At 36.4% G+C, this 24,179-nt stretch overlaps 1 protein-coding gene across 2 annotated transcripts in view; it reads right to left on the bottom strand.

Moving 5' to 3' along the window:
• Positions 1 to 1,239: 1,239 nt before the first annotated feature.
• Positions 1,240 to 24,179, bottom strand: part of LETM1 (leucine zipper and EF-hand containing transmembrane protein 1) — a 30,948-nt gene continuing 8,008 nt past the window's right edge. The window contains exons 4-14 of one of the 2 annotated variants that reach the window (XM_054201914.1): positions 19,468 to 19,611; positions 18,284 to 18,421; positions 15,073 to 15,276; positions 14,445 to 14,564; positions 13,685 to 13,816; positions 12,923 to 13,102; positions 12,143 to 12,298; positions 9,573 to 9,707; positions 8,807 to 8,997; positions 6,671 to 6,827; positions 1,240 to 5,226 (exon numbers count right to left, since the gene is read on the bottom strand). In XM_054201914.1, coding sequence (XP_054057889.1) covers positions 5,077 to 5,226; positions 6,671 to 6,827; positions 8,807 to 8,997; positions 9,573 to 9,707; positions 12,143 to 12,298; positions 12,923 to 13,102; positions 13,685 to 13,816; positions 14,445 to 14,564; positions 15,073 to 15,276; positions 18,284 to 18,421; positions 19,468 to 19,611 — 1,707 coding nt within the window. In that variant the 3' untranslated portion in view covers positions 1,240 to 5,076. The remainder of the gene's footprint in view (positions 5,227 to 6,670; positions 6,828 to 8,806; positions 8,998 to 9,572; positions 9,708 to 12,142; positions 12,299 to 12,922; positions 13,103 to 13,684; positions 13,817 to 14,444; positions 14,565 to 15,072; positions 15,277 to 18,283; positions 18,422 to 19,467; positions 19,612 to 24,179) is intronic. The other variant, XM_054201915.1, reaches the window with a different exon arrangement.

The raw sequence follows: 24,179 nt of genomic DNA, 5'->3' as shown, positions 1-24,179 counted from the left end.
CCATGACCAAATGCACTTGCCAACGTCCACATTTCCTTTACAAACTCAACACCACAATTTCTCTGCCAGTCTGTTTTACCGCATTGCTGCACAACAGTCCTATTCACCCTAATTAAACCTGTCATTAAAGGAAAATTTTAAAGCAAAAGCTTAAAAGGAACAAGTTCTGCTACTTTCTGAGCCATTTATTTGATATTTGGCTTTAAGCAAAGAAAGGACACATCTGCAACCCAACCTAGCTTAACTGTTAAGTTATTCAGGAGGTTGTTTTCAGGCACCCGTTAAAATACTTTGATGCTACAAAGTAGATTCAATGTTTGCATGTTCCCAAATCCTATTTGAAAGCAGGCAAGAAACTACTTTTGTCAGCCCAGGTGCCTGCACCAGGACCTCCACATCTTCTGGGTCTGGATCTTCTTTGCTATGCGTTTCTACCGGAGTCGACCACAGCTGGGCTGAGACGAGCACCGAAGCTTCCCGAGCAGCATCAATACAAGTTACCTTTGAGACAGCTCAGTTATTTCCAAGGGACCAGAGGCGCACGGGACACCTTGGTGGCTCTGGCACTCCCTGCCTTCCCACCCAGGCCACCAAGGCTTCAGGAGGAGAGCCTTGTTAATAAATCATTAACAGCTTTTAATTGAAAAAGCATATTGTTGGATATGCCCAAGACTTAAAAGTCTGCTGTACGCTGAGATGAACCCTGTGAAGAGTATTAAGATTACAGCGGAACACATACAATTTTGCAAAATCAGTGGCAAAGGGCACAGCCTGGCATAAAATAATCAGTCTGCGGCACCATTTCAGATGTGTTCTCTCTCCTAACGTGGACAAAGACCAAACGTGGATCCTTCCTAAGGAGACTTAATCCTATTTGGAATAAATCTCAACCTTTCCATCAGCTCCTTAGAGTAAAGGGCACACTGCTCCCCATTTTCATACCTAAAATGCAATAGTTCGAAAGAACGGCTTAGCGCAGTTCATTCACTATGCCACACAAGCAGTCCCACAGGTGTCAACAGAATTTCTGCAAGAATTAACATCCCCCTCAAACCCCACACAACCCACCACCTCCCCAGGTTTAAAGATTTGTCCTTCACTTGCCCTCTTCCACCCCAAACATTTCAGTTATAATACTCAGCTCATCACTGCGCATCACTGTGACTGACATCTTATCTGAACAGTGACAAATTAACATTAAATATCAAGGGCAACAGAAAAATAATGGAGAAATGAGACTTCAAAATGACACATTTATTATAACTAAACAAAGGACACAAGCTCCAATTAACTTAATAAAATTTATACTGCATTATGGCAAACACAGAACCAGTATGCTCAGAGCACTAACAATTTTCAACTTAAATTTATTAACACAGGCTGAAATTCTTCAACTGAAAAGCAAAACTTGAAATACGTACAAAGAACAGAATATGGGATTATCCTTTTAATTAAATATACCCAATAATTTGATATAAACAATTTAAAATATTTAAATACATGCTGAAGTAGCTAAAGTTTAAATTATTAGCAAGGTACGTAGATATAAACTTACAAGAAGTATTTTGGAGTTGTATAAAAGATGTAACTTTTTCCCCCCCAGACAAAGCCTACCTAAGTGTCAGGTACTATCCTGGCACGAGAATATTCTCTACCTGCATGCAGTCCTGCTGACAAACTACCTACTAAATGAGCTGTCTGATACAGATCTACTCTCACAGCATGCAGTCAGCTATGAAAATCTCAGTAAAAACCATCTTTGGAGCTAACATGAAATGGAAACAAAATTTTTTTTTCAACAAAACAGGTCCTTTAACCCGCTTGTTTTGAAGGGGAAGAAGAAACAACATCCTACTTTACTTTTCACGCTTGTTGCTAAATTGTTGGGTTTTTTAAAGCTTTTATACGCTTTACATCTTTTCCCCTGAATAGTTTATAATAAAAATCTGATCTTATTTGAATCTGAAACAACCCCAACAATAGTCTCACCAATTACCTAACTCTGAGCTTAGAGGCTTTGCCTGTGTAAGTCCCAAGGTTGCCGAAATCCCACATATATTTTGTTTTATTATTTAAACAAATATTTACATCTCCTGGTTAAATACGCATTCAGGAATAAGTTCTGACCAGTTACTGTACACTCGGAAGTCATCTCCTTTCTCTGAAAGTACTGCAGCTTCTGCGGTTTTTTTTTTTTGGTCAACACTAAAGACAAGAAAGGCGGTTGCCTGAAGGTAGTCCTCAAGCCACTGATTTGCTGGAGTTGTCTGTATCGCCTGGACAGAGCTGCTCGAGAAGGTTCAAAGCCGGGAATCACCCAGGGCTTCCTAATCATTTTAAACTCGCAGAACAGGTGTCAATCAAATCCAGCTGTTATGGGTTTGCCTACTTTCAACATCAGAAGGAAAATATTCCCCGCGAAAATGCTTTGCTGCGGTTGACGCGTACGTCCTCTACACGCTTTCAGTAACAGGGGAAAACTGACATTTGTGATTGACATTTAAATGTATTTTATGTAACCTGTTAAAATTTCACAATATGCCAAATTTCAAACAAGTCCAAAGGCTAAAAGTGTTCAATAAATGTATCGCAATTATTTTAATCAGGACGTTCCTTATTAAAAAAAAAACAAAACAAACAAAACCCACAACTATTTTTGGCTCCCTTCTTATTTATCCACAGAAAATTTAAGTGAACAGTAAACACGGAAAAAGAACAGCAGCAAAGTCTTACACTCCCAAATACTACCACCAGATAATTTACTGTAAAGAAAGATCGTTAAAGCTCCGTAAAACTTGAATCAATAAATCTTTGAAAAGTTTTTTCTGCTACTTCCCTGTTTTAAACTTGCGTGCGTTCAAGTGCCCGCAATTCTTAGGTTTTTGATATTGCATGAAAGGTAGCACACAATTTTAGAGTATCTTTATCATGTTTCAGGAATGTCAAGTAAGATTGTTATACACCGTTTTCAAAATGAAAATACGCAACTGCAAAATTTAGTGTACTTCAGAGCCCTGTAATTCTAATTGTACGTTATACAATGTAAAATTAGTTTTTAAATTGCATTTTTGTGAAATTATTTTTACTCTGGCATTTTCATCTAAGATAATTTTTGGCCTAAAAAAAAAAAAAGCACCTAGTGAAGTCCTATCTTCAAAATCTACAAACTGACTGCCATGCTCTTCCTTGTAAATCTTGATTTACAAGGGAGAGAACAGCCCCCTTGTTTCAGGGTGCATTAACTACAAAGATCGTATTGACTTGAAATTTCAGCTTTGCCACAGCAATTTTACACTTCAGATACAATTACAGTAATTCTCAGGAGGATCTTACTGTAAGCAGCTTTCTTTGCAAACTGTACAGAATATGAACTCAATACTTGAACTACACACTGACCCTTTTTCTAGAATTAATGGTACTGTACATCTTACTGTACATCTTGCTTTGGAAGCAATTAGATACAATGGTCCATCATGCAAGCCATGAGACTGTCGAAACTGTCTTGGTTCCACTAACTTCAAATGAGTTTTTATAAATAATTTAGCCAATCTAGATAAATAGTGAACATGGAATTATGCTGAAATACACTTGGGAGTCAACATTTTCTAAGAAAATATGCAACTATGACTAAAGCGTTAAGTACTAACTGCCCACCTCAATATCACTGTGTACAGCGCCATTGTAAGATGTGCTCTCTATAGGATACACAAAATCAAGGATGTTCACATATTTTATAATACTGGGTGCAAAATAAAAAAAGCCAAACCGCAACCCTGCTGGTTCAAGTCACACTATGTCTATTTCATAAGAGATTTTAAGAAACGGTGGAAAATTCAGGCTACCAGGCATTATGGAACATCCTAGAGTTGGTATTCTGGTTTTTAAACTTAAAAATTTACTAAGGACAGACATTAATGAGTAAACCTTGACCTACTGTCAGTATTTAATCACACAGTTAAAGACAGTAACTATAAGCAATTAATTAAAAAGCCAATGATGTAATCAAAGCACTGGCAATACAAGACATGACTTGTTGACTGCACAGTAAGTAAGGCCATGAGATGAAAGTATTTATGTACTTTGACTATACCCGGCTAGTGATTTTATACCTGAGATGAAAATTGAGAGGTAAGAAACCTAGTTATGGTATAAATAATTATCAGATGAAAAACAACAAACGTGAAGATAACTAAATTTTTTTTTTTAAAATAAGCAAAAAGATCACAATTGACATTTTCCCCTTGCGATTATTTTCATTTTGCTATTTAGACAAACACTTTAACTGATTTTGTGTGACAGATTGTGTTCTGAAACTATTTTAAAGGCTCCTGTGATTCCAACGCTTTAGTAATTCATGGAATTTTGAGTAGAAGTGACATTCTCTACTCCCTCATCTTAAGAAATTTAAGGCACCCATAAGAAGCAAACTTCATGGGAAGTTTCCATTCTAGGGAAAAAGAAATCTCTTTTTCCCTTCAACAGATAGAAAATAATAATCATGAATTCATAAAAGTGATTAGAATGCCACATTCTCTGTCAGTGAGGCAATGGCTTAGTGATATTTAGCTTAAATAAAACTCAGTCTAAAGAGCTACTACTGAAGCCACAGAATCTTCACTAACAGGTTACAAAATACGTAATATTGTGATGGAAGAGAAGGTTTATTAACTTCTGAAAAAGCTAAAAGGCAGAAGCAAAGCAAGGTTGGGCCCCATGTAATGACGAAAGAAAATAAATGAGAAATATTTTTCCATGACAAATACACTTAATTTATACAGCAAACTTGCACGTTTAATGGATCACTATACCACAATGAGTGCAAATACATGATTTTGTGGGCAGGAGCACTGCTAAAGAAGCGTATTTTGTTTTCATCGGTATGGAATGACAATAAATCACTTCTCTGACGAACGTAAATGTCATCCCATATGTCAGAAAACATATCTATGATTTATTACTAGAATCAGCTCAAAATACTTCCCATAATCACAAAGGCTCAAGTAATATGTAGCCATTAGACATAGAAAGATATACAAGGTTTTGGTTACAATTGAGTTTAGCTTCAGATTCTGAAGCTTAGTTCTTTGCTTCCGCGGCTTCTTTATCATGCTTTTCCTTTGCTTTCTCTTTTTCTTCCAATTTTTCTTCTTTTTGAAGCAGTGCCATAATCTCAGCAACCTGACTGGTGCCAATATCAATATCTTCTTTGTCAATCAATTCTACTACCTACGCGAATATAAAATGAAATTGAGAGAGCATTTAATTTTTACATAATTGAGGCATTTTCATATCATAAATTTTGTTAAGACAACAAATGTAATCAGTTGTCTCATGTTCAAGGAAAACAGGTTTTTTCCTACTTGAAAACATAAATTCAAACCACAACCAGTGCCTCAAACATATCAGGAGCATTAAAAAGAGTCAAACTTAAAACAAATTATGTAGAACTTTTGCCCTCAGCACACAGAGTTGCATTTTAAAGCATTAGTAAAACAGACCCATTTATTCAATCTGTTGCAATGAAAAGCTCAGATTCAAATTCTGCTGAAACAGTATTTAAGACAATACTTATTTTACAGGGTTAACTTTATCAAAAAGACCTACTGTACTAAATAGGCATATATCTACGAAAATTTAAAAATAGAGGGGGGTAGGCCTTTCAGAAAACAAAAAAAAATGTAGCAGGCGCTTCAAAATTCCTTTATCTAGCTTTCTGTACAAACATATTCTTAGCATAAGCCCCTCAAGTTCTTCGAATTATACTGCATTACACGCAGAATTGAGAAGTACATTTTGCCCATGTTGCTAAATGTACAACAGCTATTCAGAGCAACAGGGAAGATAATCACTACTGGGACAGCTTCAGTAGAGAGGAAAAATGTCTTTCAAAAGACTGATCCCATATTTTCTCGCTGGCCACAGTGTCCTAACTTCAAGCACTACTTCTGTATTGAATAGGAAAATTACTTGCAAGGAAGTAAGTTTCAGGACTTCTCTAAATTCACCAAGTAAAAAAGAAACAAGAAAACAAAGGAGAAACGCAGGGAAAACCCGAGAATGTTCACAAGACAACAGGACAAAGCGGGCAAAGAACACAAGTCATTTACAGTGGACCTAAAGAACAGCTGATGGTCTGATGTCTTTCAAGCATAGGAAATACAGGTGCCAATGAAATATCTAAGGTATACAAGGAGGCAAGAGAAGCTGTTACACCTTGTGTTGATGTAAAGTGTATCTATAAACATTATGTCAAGACTTTGGCTGAATAGTGGTATTCCTAAAGTAGTTCTAAAGCTCCTTCACATTCTCTCTCCCATTCAATAAGCAGCATAACAAAATCACCATATTTTACAGAACTTGACATACGTCAAGTTCTATGCATATGCATAGAACCTATATGCATGTCCTATGCATATAGGAAAACCTATAGCTTTAAAGGCAATTTGGCTAATAGACACAGGATAAAGATTCCGCCCCCCCCCCCCCCAAATAGCCATATAAATTCTGAAGATGCTAACATGTATTATAAGACCTATTTAGAATATATTCCCGAAAACCTCACTGGCATCAAGACTCTTGCAAAAGACAGCAATATGAATTTAAGTCAAAACAGGTACAGTGTTTGAAGGATGGCTTAACCTTACTTTCTTTTAGTAGTCTACAGACTTACCTTAACAACATTATCTATATCAATTTTGCCATCCTTGTTTTCATCTAGTGCCTCTGCAATCCTTGTTAGTTTCTCCTCTGGAATCTTCTGAATCTGTCTCATCACGTTAATTAGCTCAGCAATACTGATGAGATTCTCCCTGAAGAGGAAGCACAAGCTGTACACGGCAAGCAGTTACTCCAAAGGAGTAAAGTTGACAAAAGGCAGTATTGAAAGTCACTACACTGCAGGTCATTTTTAAAAACAGTAATTGTTTATTTATAATCCTGAATAGAGTGCAAGAAAGCAAAAATGAATTACTGATCAGCACGCAGATTTCAAATGAATCTTTACCTTACCATCGAATCTCATGGTTTTGGTTTCCACATGTTTTATTGCACAAATACAGGCATCCAGTATTATTTGAAATAAAGTTTGCCACAGTTTCTATACTTCCTAGACTGTATCTAATGCCCTTTGTCCCCTCGTCCCCATTTATCAAAGATACAGTACCATGCATATAAGTCATCCTTTTAGATTTAGAGAGGCTGGCCTATACAAAATTAATGAAAGTCACAGGAAAACAAAAGCTGAGAACTAACCACTTCAGCAATTCAGCCATTTTGTTAAAATAGGCTTCATTTGCTCATACCAAGGAATGGAGTTTGTAGAAGAAAGGACTAAAATTGACATAATGACTAGCAGGTTTCACATGTTTCCACTGTCTGCTTACTGATCTCATGAAGCTAAAGTTGTCTGTCTTCTGCAGCTTAAAGCCCCTGCTAGCCTATGTAGTTTTGTTAGTTTGAAGAATGTCTTCCAGCACAGGTCAAGCTGAAATGCAGGAGACAGTGAACCCAATAAATATTAACCAGCAGGGCTTTATTAGTATAGTCCCAGCTCCGTACCTGTCCCTAACCTCTGGGCACAGACTGACTTTTATGCAAGAAGCATTTCTCACACTGCCACTAAATGTCCTCGACTTGTGTTGTTTCTATGACTTTTGATGGCTTGGTAATGACTGCAACAACTTAAAGGTTCAAAAACAAGCCTTTGACAATTAAGCAATATTTAAACTAATAGTTTTCAGTTATCCACAATAACCTACAAAATTATCCACAAACCCATACATTACATAAAGTATAGCTGCATTCAGAACAAGGTGATTCTATACTGCATTTTTAATTTACAAATTCGGATGGTTTTGATCAACAACTTCTCTATAGCACCATTCATATGGTTGCCTTAATCTTATTACACAAAATTTGAAACAAAGTCCCCGTTTGCCCCGGGGACTGGAAAAAAACAAGACTGGAAGCAACAAAAGCAGAATCCTTATTTCTGGTTAGGTTATGCTCTATGGGAGCTGAGAAGCTCTCTTAATGAATGGCACACGCATAAACAAGATTAATACAGCATTCATAAGCGTAAACTGTGAGAATTACAGTCACAGTTTTTAGGTATTTCAGTGCCTGTAATATGGAACATATGACCATTCAACATATGATTGTCTGAGAGACTCTCCAGTAACATTAAGACCTGGAGAAGTGTTGACAAATGAATTTTGCAATGAAACCACCAAGAAAGATCTTTCTATAAAAAAAACCTACAAGTTTGTTAAAGTTGAAATGAAGCAAATTTTCAGAAAGGGACCATGTAAAGTGATCTCCTTACTTCTATTAGATCTGTTCCCCCATTTCTCTCCAGAAAAAGAATAGACTTATTTGCAATTTTTTTCCTCACTAACACCTTCACTACTAAAGAACCCCAAATATGAATATGCTTATCATGCTGTTCTGCACCTTTTCAAAGACACTTGGCAAACCTACGGCATGAGGAGCATGACTAAAGGCAAGATTTCATCTGCATCACCATTAGCACTATAGCCATGAACAAGATGGTAAGATACTAATCAACACTTTGAATTTCATAACACCCTTAGAAATAGCATCTGGGGAATTATACCTGCTTTTTCTCTTCCTCATTTCAACCATATTTAACATACCTTAAAAAAGAGAAAATCTACATTTTTAAAATAATTTACCTTAACACTCTAAACAACAACTTATTTGCTAATTCTTTTCTAGTCACACATCAGACACTTTAAAAGTGAGACTGAACAGTCAGGGACACATTCAGTACTCTGAAGTCACTTACCCAGCAGCAGGACTATCACCACTGTCCAGCTTTACATCCGCCGTCTTTTGACTTGTCTCTAATTCATTGATAATTTTGTCTATCTGCCCAATCATTCGGTTCACTCTCTTGGTCAATCGCTTGCTCGCCTTTGACTCTTCCACTACCTCTTCCTGGCCAGTTTTAGAGAGTTCTTTTATCTCTTGCAAATCCTAAAAGAAACGGTCAAGAAAGAGAAAAGCTTTTGTCAGTGTCAATTTTCAACAATAGACACTACTAGCTTTGACTAGCATTTCAAGACAGCAGCCATTTGTAAATGAAATGCAAACGTATAGACATATAAAGCCAAACCAGAATTAGAACAATAAATTCTAACACTGCTGCCTTTTTCAGGCACCCCCTAAATGTGAATTTTCCACATCTTTCGTAAGATTGGATAAGATTCATTTTACATAACTTGAAGTATCTGTAATACTGACATCTATGCTTGATAAGAAAGAACTGCAGCATGCAGTAGTTAGTTAGCACCTGTTAGTCTAGTAATCCTGGGAATAAGAGCAGGAACAGCATTCTCATCTGGTGGGAACTACTCCAATAATTTTAACTAGGCTTTAAACATGTTAAGCAAATGAGGCTCTGCATTGTCCCACACACAGTTCATTCACTCAGCTACCAACTACAGGCTAAGAGACATCCAAGCAAGACAATCTTTAAATTTGTGGATCATTTATGCTAAAACTAGACATGAACAGAAATAAAAAAAGAACTTCCATGCTCCATTCTTCACCTCATTATACTCCTGGACATCACCCTTCAATTCCTCAAGCTCCTCCTTTTCCTTTGTTAGTGATTTTTTCTGTTCCTGCAGCTTGGTGCAAGCATCACTCAGCATGTCAATCTCCTCCTTAGTGATTTCCTCACCCTGTAACAGAAAATATAAACAAATCAGTGAAAGGCACATTTGCAGTTTTCCTCAAAGATTTCAAGTCTTTTACCAGAAAAGACAGACTCAAGATTCTTTTTCCATGTTCAGAGTCAATATTGTCATAGCCATTTTGAAGCTAATGCAGAGTTCTTAAATGCTAAGGCGATTAGTTTGCTATGGTATGTTATTTTTTAAGTGCACCAGTAGTAAGTTCAGCTAATGTGATTCATTATGTGGGTTCTGACTATTTGAAATTCTGTACTTGACTGTCTCACTTAAAAATATTTAACTTCCTCCTTTGCTGGGTGAAAAACCCAAACAACTGAGAAACGATTCACTACGTACAGGAAAGATAAATTACACAAAAAAATTTTCAGAGCAAAATTCAGGAAGCTGAGCTGAATCAAACTTATCTTCAACAACCTTTGTGAGAATAAGGATCAACATCCATAGTTTGTGAAATATATCTGTCTCTTGAAAAGCTGAGAATAAAAATCTAACCCCCAACTGAATACTTAAAAAAAAAAAAATTCAAGATGATTCATTAAAAATGCTAAAATCCCATAATGATAGCTACAGTTAGCATATTAATCTTACTCAGACACCAGCTTTTATTTTGAATTCCTGAACTCTGAACAGCCATGTGAGCGCAGTACAGAAAGACATGTGCAAACAAGAATGCCAGAAACACAGAGCAGAAGGATGATACGCTTCCAAGAAACAACTACGGGGCAGTTCACAAACTAGGCACCCAGCCCCTTTGTCAACTCAAAGTGTTTCAGAGTACTGTCAATATCTAGGCATCAACCTTATTTATGATTTTAATAAAATATCTATAGTTCACCTTAGCAAAAAAAAAAAAAAAAATGAAAGCAACTCAGTTTGAAAACAAATTCCTCTGTCTCAAACAAAAATCAGTCATCTTCAAGAAGCTGGGAGTCTTACATTTTTCCTCCAAGAGGGAAGAATGTATTCCATGGTGTTTAAAATCTTTGGAAGCATCTTTAGGGGACAGGCCACGCTGTAACCTCGGTTAAGAAATGCCACGCTAACTTTACTTCTTGTTTTCTTGTGGCGAGCCTGGTGTCATACATTCTCACGGCACTGGTGTCGTGGCAGGCAGCAATTTAAATGCTATGCCAGATGGGTAAGAGTGAACTAGCTGCGACATCACACGTCCTTGCTGTTTCCAAACAAGATTACCCAAGCCTTGCCTGTCTCCCTCCCACAGCATTCCTCATGGCTGCACTATCATGCACCCAGCTACAGTCAGCCAAGTCACAACAATGCATGATTTCAAATGTGGATTACTTCCATTTTGTTATTACCATTAAAACATTCTTGGCAGCATTCTAAAGTAAACAATGTTATAATAATAGCAGGTAGATAATGATGCTGTCCAGGAAAATTGAAAATATTTTTCTAATTAAAACTACTTTTTTAAAAAAAGAAAACAAACAACTTGTTATTCTGCAAAACAACAATGAGACTGAGAAAAATCCTGACATCAAACCTCATGGACAAAGATAAAGTGCTCGGCTACAAACAAAACTCAAGATACAACTGAAACATGAAAAGGAAGCATACAAGGCATGGAAGCCGGGACAGGTGACCCAGGAGGAATAAAGAGACACTGTCCCAGCATACATGGATTGGTTCAGGAAAGCCAAAGCCCAACTGGATTTAAAACTGGCGCGGAACATGAAGGGCAACAAGAAGGGCTTCTACAAGTACATCAGGACCAAAGGAAGACAAGAGAAAATGAAGGCCTGCTGGTGAATGGGACAAGGACTCTGGTGCAAGAGGCCACGGAAAAGGCAGAGGTAGTCAATGCCTTCCTCAGTTTTTACTGGTATGATTGGCCTTCAGGAATCCCAGGTCTTTGAGACCAATGGGGAAGTCTGGAGCAAGGAAGATCTACTATCAGCAGAGGAGGAGCAGGTTACAAAACATTTAAACAAACTGAACACACAAATCCATGAGACTTAACGGGATATGACCACAAGTGTCATGTGTTAACTATACACAGATTAAACATGCATAGATCCATTACATCTACAGACAGTGCAAATGCCCCCCAAAATAGGTATATTAGTTTCAATAACATAGATAGAGAGATAGAGGAGAGATAGAGAGATAGATAGAGGAGAGATAGAGAGATAGATAGAGGAGAGATAGAGAGATAGATAGAGGAGAGATAGAGAGATAGATAGAGGAGAGATAGAGGAGATACTCAGAGATGTTTCATGCTGACTTCAACTTCTGCATTGGTAGTTAAGAATTTGCAATCTACTAATTAGCTGTTTTTAACTGAGAGAACGTGGTGATAGAGCTAAAACTGAAGGACAGCCAGGCAATTTATCATGGTTCTTACATGGATGTTTTGAATCTGTACATTAAAAAGTACAAAAATGTACAGTTAGCCAGATTACCTTAATGCCTTCCAATACTGGTGCTGTATCTTTCAGTATCTCCGACTGCATCGCCATATCTGCCCTTGCCAGTTCTTTTTCAGTATCCATAGCCATATGACTTTTTTTAACTTGCACAGCAGCTGCTTCAAGATCTATTGCTGATTCCACCTCTTTCTATATTTGAAAGATCCATGAAGTTTTAATTAAAACAAAGATAACATTATCCATATTAGCATCAGTAAAGAATGACTTCTCTAAATAGAAATAGTTGCCAAAGTAGACGCAGACATTTTTATGAGAAGACGTTGAAAAACTGCAGCATATTGAGCTGTTTCACATTAAAATACCCACTTGCACTTAACGAACAACGCCTGTGAACTCCTGAAGCTTAATTCACCAGTAAAGCAGGCCAGCAGCTTTCATAGTCAATTAATATAAAATGACATTACCAGGTTAATGACAAATAGAAAAAGCCAAAGATATGAACATTTAAAGTATGGGGTGGGGTAAATCAAAAAACAAACCAACCCACTACCTGTGCTAGAGGAATAAAAGGCTTCTCTTACTACTCTAAACGGAAAGAGAAATCAAAGATACCCAAAACTGAGACAATCTCTTATGTTTCACAGCGAACCCTTCTATGTTGCAATTTGTTTTAATAATTCTCCCACATCTTCCATTTGTGGATTTAAAGTCCAGTTGCTGGCAGGCAACACCCAAAGCAGAGGCAGTAACTCGTAACATGCTAAATTTTACACCACTGACATTTATTTCTCAATAATTGAGAGCAGAACTTACCATGGCTGCAACTTGAAGGGTTTCTTTGGCTTTCTCTGCAGCTTCAGACAACCTTTCCATCTCCTTTTCTTCGTTTTCTTTTCTGATGGCTTCCTCCTCTTGAAGCGTTGCTTCCAGCCGTGCTTTGTTATCTACTTTTTCACCTTCAACTTCTGCCACTTTGACTTGAGCCTCTTTGGCCTAAAAATAATTGAAGTCGTCTATTAAAGTCTGTATATAGGTATGTGCACATAACAGAAGAAGTTTATATATCCTTATTGAGACAGGTAGTACAGATAGGCTAATGAACATAGTTAAAACCCCCACAAGTTACCCTATTTTTGCATTTCTCAGGAAAAGAGGATTCTCTTTCTTTGAAAATGAGAACTTTCCACCCTTAAATTGTACATGTTCTTCATTCTCTTTCTCTCAAATTACCAATAATCTACTCAGATCATTTCTCTCTCTACACATCATCGTCAACATTTTCATTTATTAATGTCTTTATATTGCCTAGATCGTAGACTGTTTTTTATAAAAGTAAAAAGTGTATTCTAAATTTTCTTACGCTATTACTATCTAGTAACATGCAATGAAATACTGCCTTTTATTTGCTTTATTCTCAGACCCCTCCACATATTATCCAACTTCTCCCGTGTTTGAAGGTCTCTATATAATTGGTCTATGGTTTAGTTTTTCAACAAAAAGAAAGGAACCAAGAAGAACATCTACTTCAGCAATGATACTGAAAGCTGGTTACAGACTATGTACATCAATACTTACAACACTCTCTGGCAGTGTTTGAAGTGTTGTTTTGAGCTGATCAGCTGGAGAAAGGGTATCGGGAAGATACATGGCTCTGGATAAAATAAGCAACGAAGTAGGGATTTCCTGGTTCAGGTGCAGGTCTAACCACTATAAATGCAACACATAAAACAAATCTTCAACTTTTGGATATTTTTCTTTTTTACAGATCAAGGGAAGCATACACAAAAAAGTAAATACTGATTTTTTTTTTTACCACTACTTATCAGTCAATATCCCAGCACAGGAACTACACGCTATAAGCAGCTAAGAATTACAGCAATCACATTGAAATATATGAAGTATTTTGTTCAAAGAAGTATTTCAAGAAGTATTGAATGAATATTTGAAAAAGTGTTTTGTTTCATATGCGCCTTACTCTAAACCAGGCAACACCAAAAGACAAGAAACTAATCTACTTGGAGAAAAGTTCTTTACAAAGTAATACAAATAATTAACAAAATAAACTGCAAAAATTGCAAACATATTTGGGATATCTTTATGTCTAAGTATCTAATTACATCATCAAAACATCACGGCCCAGTCAAAAACCAGAAGCCCACTGCTACTACATATTTACACATGTACTGACACACATGACAAAAGCTTATTAAGGAGGAAGACTGTTTTAGCCAAGCCTTTAATGAGAACAGAAGCAAAATGACTTCTCAGAATCATAACAAAAACCAGAGACAGCAACTGAAGTTAGGTCTGTGTATTCAGTCTTGCAAAAACATACCTGTTTAAGCTGTTCCTTGAGACGCTCCTCTGTCACACCAAGAGCTCTCATACCTCGGGCACGACATGCTGCCTGCAGTTCTTTAACAGTCAGGCTATCAACTCCTTCATCAGCAATTAGCTGCACAAAGCATAAAATAAACTTCAACATGTAACAGCTCAAAACTGAAGAACCACCATCAATGGTGCACTGCCAATGCACACTCAGAAGTCCGTATTTTTATAACAGCCACTAGAGGCTGCTGTGATAACACAAAATAACCTCCACTTTTTAAATAGTGAATATTATACTGTACTCTTAATGGCTCCATAATGGTAATGTCAGTCTCTCTAAGATAGTATTTCTATCAGCTCCCTTACAAATTATAGTTTCATAGAAATGCTTTTCTTTTTAACATAATTACATTCATTGCAATTAATGGTAAATTGAAAAAAAAGTCAGCTTTTTCTATACAAATAAGGACACTTCTGATTTTGAGCTCTTCAAGTCTTTTCTTTCTAAGTTAGGTCAAAAATAAGATGATTAAGACAAAAAAGGAAAATGCCTAGAAAGATATACATCTATCCACACACACTCATTAGCCTTACATGTCAAAATTATTAACCAGTGCCTAATTAGAATGACTCACTTTGTCATCTGCTTTTATGGTTCTCAACCTCATAGTCAGCTGGAAGCGCAGAAAGTTGTTTGTCCCAATTGACTGAAGTTCCAACAATTTACAAAGTGCCACCAACTGAGGCCTGGTTAGATTGTCCAGAGTCAACTCATCTTCAAACAGTTTAGAGAACCTTAAGATCTCCTCATTACTGGGTCTTTCACCAGTTTCCCTGATCTGTAAGAAAAAACAAACACACACAAAGCTTTTCAAAGCAAATGTTATGATTGGGCACTACTTTGAACAATAAAAATATTCTCCTCATTTGTCAAGTACTTTGCATCAATTTTGGGATAGGAAATAGGACACAAGGAAGACATGAAAGAAATTAAAAAAACCCCACAACTTACTGTGAAAGGCAAAAGAATTGATCACGTTGATAGTTTCCAACAACATGAAAAATTACTTAAGATAAAACTAACAGAAATAAAAATTAAATGCATCTGTATACTAATAAGCACTGAGTTGGCACCGCTATGAGATACCTCAAAAAAAAAAAAAAAAAAAAGACAATCTGAACGAATAAATAGTTGCTACAGAAGTCACGGTGACAAGTATTATTTCTGGTGCCATACTTACTAAACATAAAAGCAGTTTAAAAGCATCACCTTGTAAAGGTAAAGTGAGAAGTACGTCCAATGGCAAAAATTTTGCGACATCAGCGTCCCCATGAAACACAAATTTGGACACCTACATTCTCTCCACAACCACAATGGTTACAATACTGTTTTGCTTCCAGTTCCTAGCTGTTTTATGGCACCTCAATGCAAATGCACTTGTACTTGACGTTATTCCAAAATATAAACTACTATTTGGGAAAGGACTCTGCATCCTTCTTGATGGAAGGTTCTAAGTAACGGCTTGTACAAATGTAAACTTAAGCTTTTAAGTTATGTGTTGCCAAGTGGCATTTCACAGTAATTAAATCCAAATACTGGAAGCAGAAATAACAGTTCAAAGTAGTAGAAAAAAAATCATTCCCTAGACTCATCAGGTCATAGTAAAACATTATCACCTGTATAAATGTTGATTTTTCTATTTTAAGGATACCAGCAAGTGCTTATTAGTGATATAACTGAATCCAAAACCTACGGAACTTAACAATGAAGTCCTCCCAGTCACTTAACACCTTCAGTCTAAACAGTAAATATGTAGATATCCAAAACACACTTTTCCCAAACCCTCTACGTTTTATTAAGCCCTGTAAAGAAAACATAAGCTAAGTGACATCAAGTACAGTCCGAAAACCTAACAGTACCTATACAGCCTGATTTATTATGCCTACCTGTTTTATTTGCCAACTCAAGTCTTTTAGTGAACAGCTACTGAATACAGGGAAAGATAAAAATTTGGAAGACAAGATGATCTTGAGTCCATTAACCTCCAGGATACTTGTGCAGCAGAAAAAACAACTCAGAGAAACAAAGGTCAAAGGCCTTGTTATTCCACTTCAACAGCTCCTTCACTACAGGAGCCAAAAATGGAATTTTAAAAATAGAGAAACTTTTTCTTCCTTGTTTAAAGCTGAATTTTGTCAGAGCCAAGCATTTGTTTCTTGAGAGTACAAACTGAAACTTTCTAGTACATCACTAACTACAAAGCAACACAGATAAATTCTGGAATTCTGAAGCAAATATGTTAAGCCTGTAATCAATGGTACTTGCAGCACCAAATACTTCACTGCAGAAGCAGCTATAAAAGAATCGTAAAAAGGTGGGAAACATTTAAGCTTCTTCTTGCTCTGACATTTATTATCTAGTACAGTGAAATGAGATCAATAAAGTTTTGTCTCCATGGCACAAATGAGAAATACATAGCTGTAAAAAGAACACCCACACATAAGAAATGCAGGGCTTGAAACTTCTTTTTAGTCAGAGGAACTTGGGACTTCCTCCAGCAAATGCTGAGTGATACGTCATTTATTTCCACAGAAATTAACCGCCAAATGTAAATTCTCAGTAGCTGTTCTTTCAGAAGAAAATTAAATGTTCCAAACATGAAGCATGGCAGTGGCATGCTCCCAGAGTCTGCAGCGTCAGTGCTTCAGCTACTAACTGCTATAGCTAACCACTTAAAATGTTCTGCACATGAAAAAGAACAGAAGCATAGAAGCTTCAAAGTACCTGGACTTTGCAAGCAGATACCAACTGGCAAAACCCACCAACATTATCATCTGAGCTAACCTACACGGCACTAACAACTTGATCTTATTACCCCACCCTTTAAAACTTTATTCTCAGCACTGAGAAGCAGGAAAAGCTCAAGCGAGCTGACCGGATTTGTAAAATTCAGGTGTGGAATCCCCAGACTTATATGTCCTTTTCTGTGCAAATACATACTCTCCCCAAAGGAAGGGGTTACACTTTTACGTCCAACAAAGCACCTAGTGATGGTTGTTGGCTCAATCTCTTACTGGACAGTCCCACAATTAAGAGCAATCAGAAGCGTGAGATAAATCCTACCCTGATTTAAGAAGGTATTTTTCATCCCTCCAGGGAATACCTAACCCCTACCTACAACTCGGTGAAAGGAAACGCTGTCAAATCTAAAGGCTATCAATATAGGAGGCAGGTAACTGACATTTAGTCTGTCAGCAACTGCTTATGAACAGAGAAATTTTGCACCAAACACTGCACTCACATTCTAGGAAAACCCCAGATTATACCACATTCTAGTCACTATCCAAAAGGATTTCAGCAGTACAGCAACTGCTTATAAAAACAGTTTTTAAATGCACAGAATTAATTTTGACCAAAACCAAGTTTTACTTTACCCCCAACAAGTCTTAATCAGTTAATTCAAAAATAACTCCTTCCTCCCAGTTTTTACACTCAGTGTTCAAAAAAAAAAAAAAGTCCAAAACTACGTAAGTAATCACTGAGTGCATAATTATGTTAGAATTAACTTATTAACAAAGAGAACAAGAAGTGAATGAGCAGAAATACACTGCTTCTAGAATAAAACAGAGAGTCAAAGTACCAGCTAGAATGCCAAAGCTAAGAATAGTAAAACTTCAGCACACTGAAGTATTACTTGCAAAACCAAAATCTATCCTAAAAAAACCTATTACATTCTGCTTCTTCAAATCCAACAGAATAAAGGTATCAGATGATTACCATAGACCAAACAAAACACCAAGCTATTTTTTTGGTAGGAAGAGAAAATAAATTTTTTAAAAATTTACCTTTTGAAAGAATGTTGAAAAATCTTTCGTAACGTTTCCTTTGGCTGCTTTATTTTTTAAGGCCATCTCCTCAATTGTGTCTTGAAGGAATTTAGCCAATTCAAGCTTTACTCTCAATTGTTTCTTCAATCTTTCCTCCTGTTAAAAAAATACTCGGTTTTGAAAGTTCTTTCCAGAAATATGTGCACTAAACACCACTTCTTCTGTGCCCAGACAAGTTATGTGGAGTAACTCTGAACTTCTGCTGTAACACAACACATCACAAGAGAACATTCACTCTTACCAAAGATCCCCAGATCATACTGAAAAATAGGTTAGTCAACTCAAACCTCCATGCAGCATGAGATGCAATGCCAACAGAGTGAAGTGCACCATGAGTGGCCTCACCTGCGAAAACTAACAGGCACCCTCTGAATTAGTAACAAAAAAATAGAAACTAAGCAACTGCTTTGTTTAATTCCCAACTCTTGTATCCAGCACAGAAATCCTACACTACATCTCATCCAAACAAAGAGGAATGTATCACAGAATTTAAATTAATGGTTATTTATACTAAGTATACAATCATGACTGATTATATCTGTGACTGACTGGGAGCTCATTATGTATGAACCTCATGTAAGTACTGTGTGCTCTGAAAATGAGAACTTGTGGGGCTTTTTGGTGTGTTTTTACAAAGCTCTAAACAATTCTGAGAACACTTAACTAAAAGAAATAAAGTTTAAACAAAACTATGCACAAAATCTATTTTAAATATTAAGAAATCATACAAAAAACTTGAGTCAAGAATAAGTACTACAAATATTAAAACAAAGTCTGACCATTTTAATACAAACTAGAAAGAAATAAAGTTTCATAGCTTTCATTTCTGCTTTATGAGTCATAGAAAATGGAGATGAGGATTGCAAAAAAGACAAGAGAAGCTTACAGCCCTGATAGCACTTGCTCATATAAAAAAGTAAACCAGGATGCCACTGGTTAATTATTATATGTTAACAGCAAGATCATCAAAACGACATAAAGATAACAAAAGCGTTTCCCCAATACTCAAAAAAAAAAAGAAAAAAAATCATAATTTTTAGAATATTTCTAGTTTCTAGAATTTTTCTAATTTCTTTCTTTACCAAGGAAAGCTCTAATTTTTTCAAAACATATTACTGGATTATAAATTCAGACCTGCTTACCTTTTTAGACTTTGTCTCAAATGTTGACGGAAGCATGTTAGGGAACAACTTAAGAGCTACTGGAAGCAAAAATTCCATAAACGGGACAACAAGAAAAACTAGGAAAGGGACCAAGCGGAAGAGATCAGCACATATTCGAAGAAACTGGAAGGAAAACAAACAAAAAAAGGAGTAGATAAGCAAAATTTTTAATATTTATTTTAAAAATACTTGATATGATCATCCACACTATCACTTAAGCTCACATATATTTGTTAGAAAGGAAATTTAAAATAACACATTAAAAGGATGTGACAAAGTCAGTTTTTAGTATCTTTTTCTTCAAGTTGCTATATACTACAGAGTGCCAGAGTTTCACCAGTTTTCAACACTATAGAAAGTATTTCAAAAGCCTCACTGTGTCTCAATAGGATTACTGAACAAGTATCTCATTTAAACCTCTTAAAAGCACCTGAAAACAGGAGGTGGTCATTTGTTGTCGTTAAAGCTGCTTAACTTCTTTTATTCATCTTCATTTGTGCTCTACCACTTCTTACATGCATGAGCTACTATGGACTAAGTAATCAAGAATAAAATGAAAGATCCCTCCCCCTCTGCCTTATAACAATTGTAATGTACATTTAAATCCAGGGTAATGAGCCCAGCTTGGTAGATTCTTTTTTTTGTAAAATCACTGCTTTTCTAGAGCAGTAATCCTCTGAAGCAGGCCAATGCATTAGTTACCGAATCTTGAACTGCATAAAATAAATACTGTCCTTCTGATTTCTGTACACCCACAAATGTATTATTAGGCTGTGCGGTCTATAATCAAATCCTTCAGTATTCGTTGGAAGCTTACTAAGTTGTGTTATATGGGGGAGTGCAGATCTTGCTTGACTCTGCATCATTTTACGAAGCAAATAACCAGTTATTGGGAATACACACAGTTCCTAAATCAGACACACGCTACAGTACAGTACTGCCACAGCAGCGTCATTCAGTATCATGACTTGATAAACACAGGTATGATTGGGAAAAAACGGCAACATAAATGCTATTACAAAAGTAAAAGCATGCTTCCCCTTCCATCCCCTCCCCACAGCTCATGCCAATCCATGGGGGGAGCAGCAGCAACAGCCAGTATAGCTTGCATGTCATCAGGAATGTTTTGCTGGAATACAAACTCAGTAAAACTTCAACCATCATTTTCTTAGCATAAAACCAACCAAATACTGTTTGAGGAATGCACAAACTCCACAGATCCAAAGTCCGACATTTTTCTTTGTATATAAAAAATTCAGTTTCCCAGAAGGGATGCTTTGGTCCATTGTTTACAGGCTCAGAGATTTTTCCGTTCATTCCAACAACAGAAGTTAAATGACTACCAGGGAATTCAAAAAGATGTAAGACATTATGGAAGAAAATGTTAAAAGTCAGAAGAACAAGTACATTTTCCCTAAAAGAAAAAACCTCAAGAACTTCCATAAAGTGCAGTACAAAGTTTCTATTTCTATTCAGTATCTATTTTTAGACAGCAAGTGCAAGTATTTGTACAAGGCAAAATCCATAAATACATACACAGACAAGCAAAAAGGAATCAGTACTACCCAAAAGCCAGGGGCAAGGGTGGGAAAGTGTTGGAAAACTTGATTTAAGCACCAAACAGGACTGGCATTTTTTGCAGCAGCACCATCCTAGATCAGCTTACATAAATCATGAAACTGCACCCTCTGCTAACTCAAGGGAAACAACTTTGCTCAGGAACCTAATACAATGGTGCATGATTACACACACATTATTTGGCAGCACAGCATGAAAAACTTGTGACTACTCTCTGTCTGCTGCTACAGTTCATGTACTCCACTCCTCCCTCCTCTGCAAGCTTAAAGAGTTTGTAAAGCTTATATACTTGCCACAAACTCCATAGTGTTTGCCATCTCATTTCCATGTTCTGAACCATCCTGCTGTAGGAGGCAGCACTATAGCAATTAGTCTTCGACAGCCAGTATCATATTTTGCATGTTTTATTTCTTCCTGCCTTCTCTCCTAAGTGTAGATATGTGATCCTGTTGAATCCAGACCCTACCAGCAATTGTACAAGCAGAATTTTGGAACCAACTTTTGGTTTATATAAGCAATAGCTCGCTTGCATTAGCCATGCTGCAATTAGCTTGTTAATGTGGTTAGATTGCTTGGATATCTTTCCATTATTGCCTCCAAAGAGGAAGGAAAGGGCAGGCAGAAATAACTCATTTGTCAGTCTGCATGAAGATAAGATTTCTCTAGGACTGTCAGTTCATATGCAGTTTAATACATTTAAAGCAGTATGTACTTCAAATATTTATATATTTTTTTTAAAGTTCAGGAGCAACTTTTGCAAAGTTGTAGCTAATCTGGCATCAAAGTTTTGAGACTTCTTTAAATCAGTCAGTATACTACAACTCAAGGCTGAACTCATAAAAAATGAACTGTATTGAAACAAACTTAAAATAAGGTTTAAAAAAAGCACATGTAAATGGTTTTGTTCAGCTGTAGGCTGGTTTACTTTTCACTGACCCTGGGTTCTAAGCCTACCATGATTCCATTCAAGAGAGAGGACATCCTCTACATCCATATAAAGAAAACACAAAACCTAGATTGAGAAATAACATTACTGTTGTTCTTAAAACTTTTTCTCTACATTTTCTACACTGTATTGCACACTCACAGACACATGCGCACATCATTAGATAAGACACAGGCTACATCAATGTAAACACTAATTTATACCTGCACAATAAATTTCTATTTTATTTAAAATAAGCAAAATTATACTGAAATCGCATATCTGCCCAAAAAAAAATTGAGGAAGGCCAAATGCCAGACCACTACATAAATGTGAGAAAGACAGCTCTATCACCACTAGATGATGAAACTAAAGGACAACCAAATGAATAAATCCATCTACTCATGGAATAATGCATGTGTGTCCAAAGATAACATATTGCTTCTAAAGGTTCATGCCTTCTAGAATACAGTCCTGACCTTTCAACAGAAATATTTCCATGATATTCATATTTTACCGTTGTTTGTATAATTTCTCAGAAGTACGGCTCAGTGAACATGAACCAGGCAGAAAAACCAATGGTTCCAATCTTTCCCTCCAGAGGACTTCTGATTCTGTTTTAAACCATGAATTAATTTGTCTCACTTGGTGTTCCAACTTTCCCAAAGCTCTCAATCAGCCAGCACAAGCCAGAACTGCTACTTTGAGAAGTGCTGCAGTCCTCATCCCCCTCTATCCTCAGTTACTCTTTCTTGGCACGACATAATCCCCTCTCTTACGTCAGTGCAGACTGTTATATTTATTGCTGAGCAACGTTTCAACTGGATCAGCTGCCAAGCATACTCTTTTACAGCATAAGGAAGAGAGCAAAAATAAGTAGCGTGAAGATGCTGAGACCAAATACTATCAACCAGTGCTGTTGTAGAGAGACCAAATGTAATCACAGATGAAAACTGCTGTATGTGCATTTAACAATTGTTGTTGTTTGAGAACACAGGAAAAAAACCTTCTGCATACTGCATTAAGATATGATGTTTTTAAATTACAAATGAAAATGTTCAACTATGTACGAAATTTTATCAGAAACAAATATTCCTATTTTTGATCATTTAACATAATTTTTGAAGACCGAGATGTGAACCTAACACATTGCATGTACAGTGTACAAACTGCAGAGAACTGGACCAGAACTGCAAGCCACACTATTCGCTCCTGCTGCCAGAGCACATATATTTTTCACTCTGCAACATTTCTTCCAGCACTTTTTTTTATTTCCAGCAACAGCTGAAATGCTTTCTTTCTTTTCTAAAAAGGCAGGAAGACAGACTCTAATATTTTACCTGTATAAACTGCTTAAACATCTTGTCTTTAAAAAAAAAGAAAATGAGAACTATTAAATCAGTATGTTTGACATATTGCTCATGAACTGGTGAAGTTGAATACCAATGCATTCTTTCAGAAAAAAATGGTTTTAAGCTACGCCAGTTTTAAAACAGCTTATCATTAGCAGTCTTTCCATATATAAGCTCACGTCAAATGTTTTTAAATATCCACATATCTTTTAATCCCAGTTCAATAAGCATATTTACTTCATCCACAAACTGAAATTTCTATTGAAATGCATGTATGTTATCCTAATTTGAAAGCACTCCCATCTTCCTTTTTCTTTAAAATCATCAGTTGCATCTTTACAGTTTCATAGATGTAAGCTACATGCTATAAAGAAAAACAGAAGTATGAAACAAAAACTTCCCTCATATTATCTTCTTTGAACTAAAATTATCTCAGAAATACATTTATAACTGAGATAGTACTAGTATCTGGCTATCAATCATGCATTTCAGCCTGCAGCTTTTCTTCTGTTTAGAAGAACACAACAGAATGAGCACAGATCCAGCCTTTACTAGAAGTGTTTTCCCTCTATTTTTCCAGCTGGAATGAAAAAGCAGAGAAAGTGACCATGTACACACATGGACGTACAGCACATGGATGGGAACTTGAGAGCAAACCACAACTGCTATCCACATGACAAAACAAAAGAATCTCCTGCTGTTCCAACTAGAAAACATGGAATTTATCTTCAACATTGAGGAACAAGACTAAAACGTTTTGGAGTCATAACCAAAATTTTTAGTGTCCACATAGGGAGGAGGAGGGAAATAAACCTAACGATTTTAATTCTAGGAAC

This window comes from Rissa tridactyla, chromosome 5 (genome assembly GCF_028500815.1).
Source record: "Rissa tridactyla isolate bRisTri1 chromosome 5, bRisTri1.patW.cur.20221130, whole genome shotgun sequence".
Taxonomy (NCBI): Eukaryota; Metazoa; Chordata; class Aves; order Charadriiformes; family Laridae; genus Rissa; species Rissa tridactyla.
This window is presented reverse-complemented; position numbering and strand designations above follow the sequence as displayed.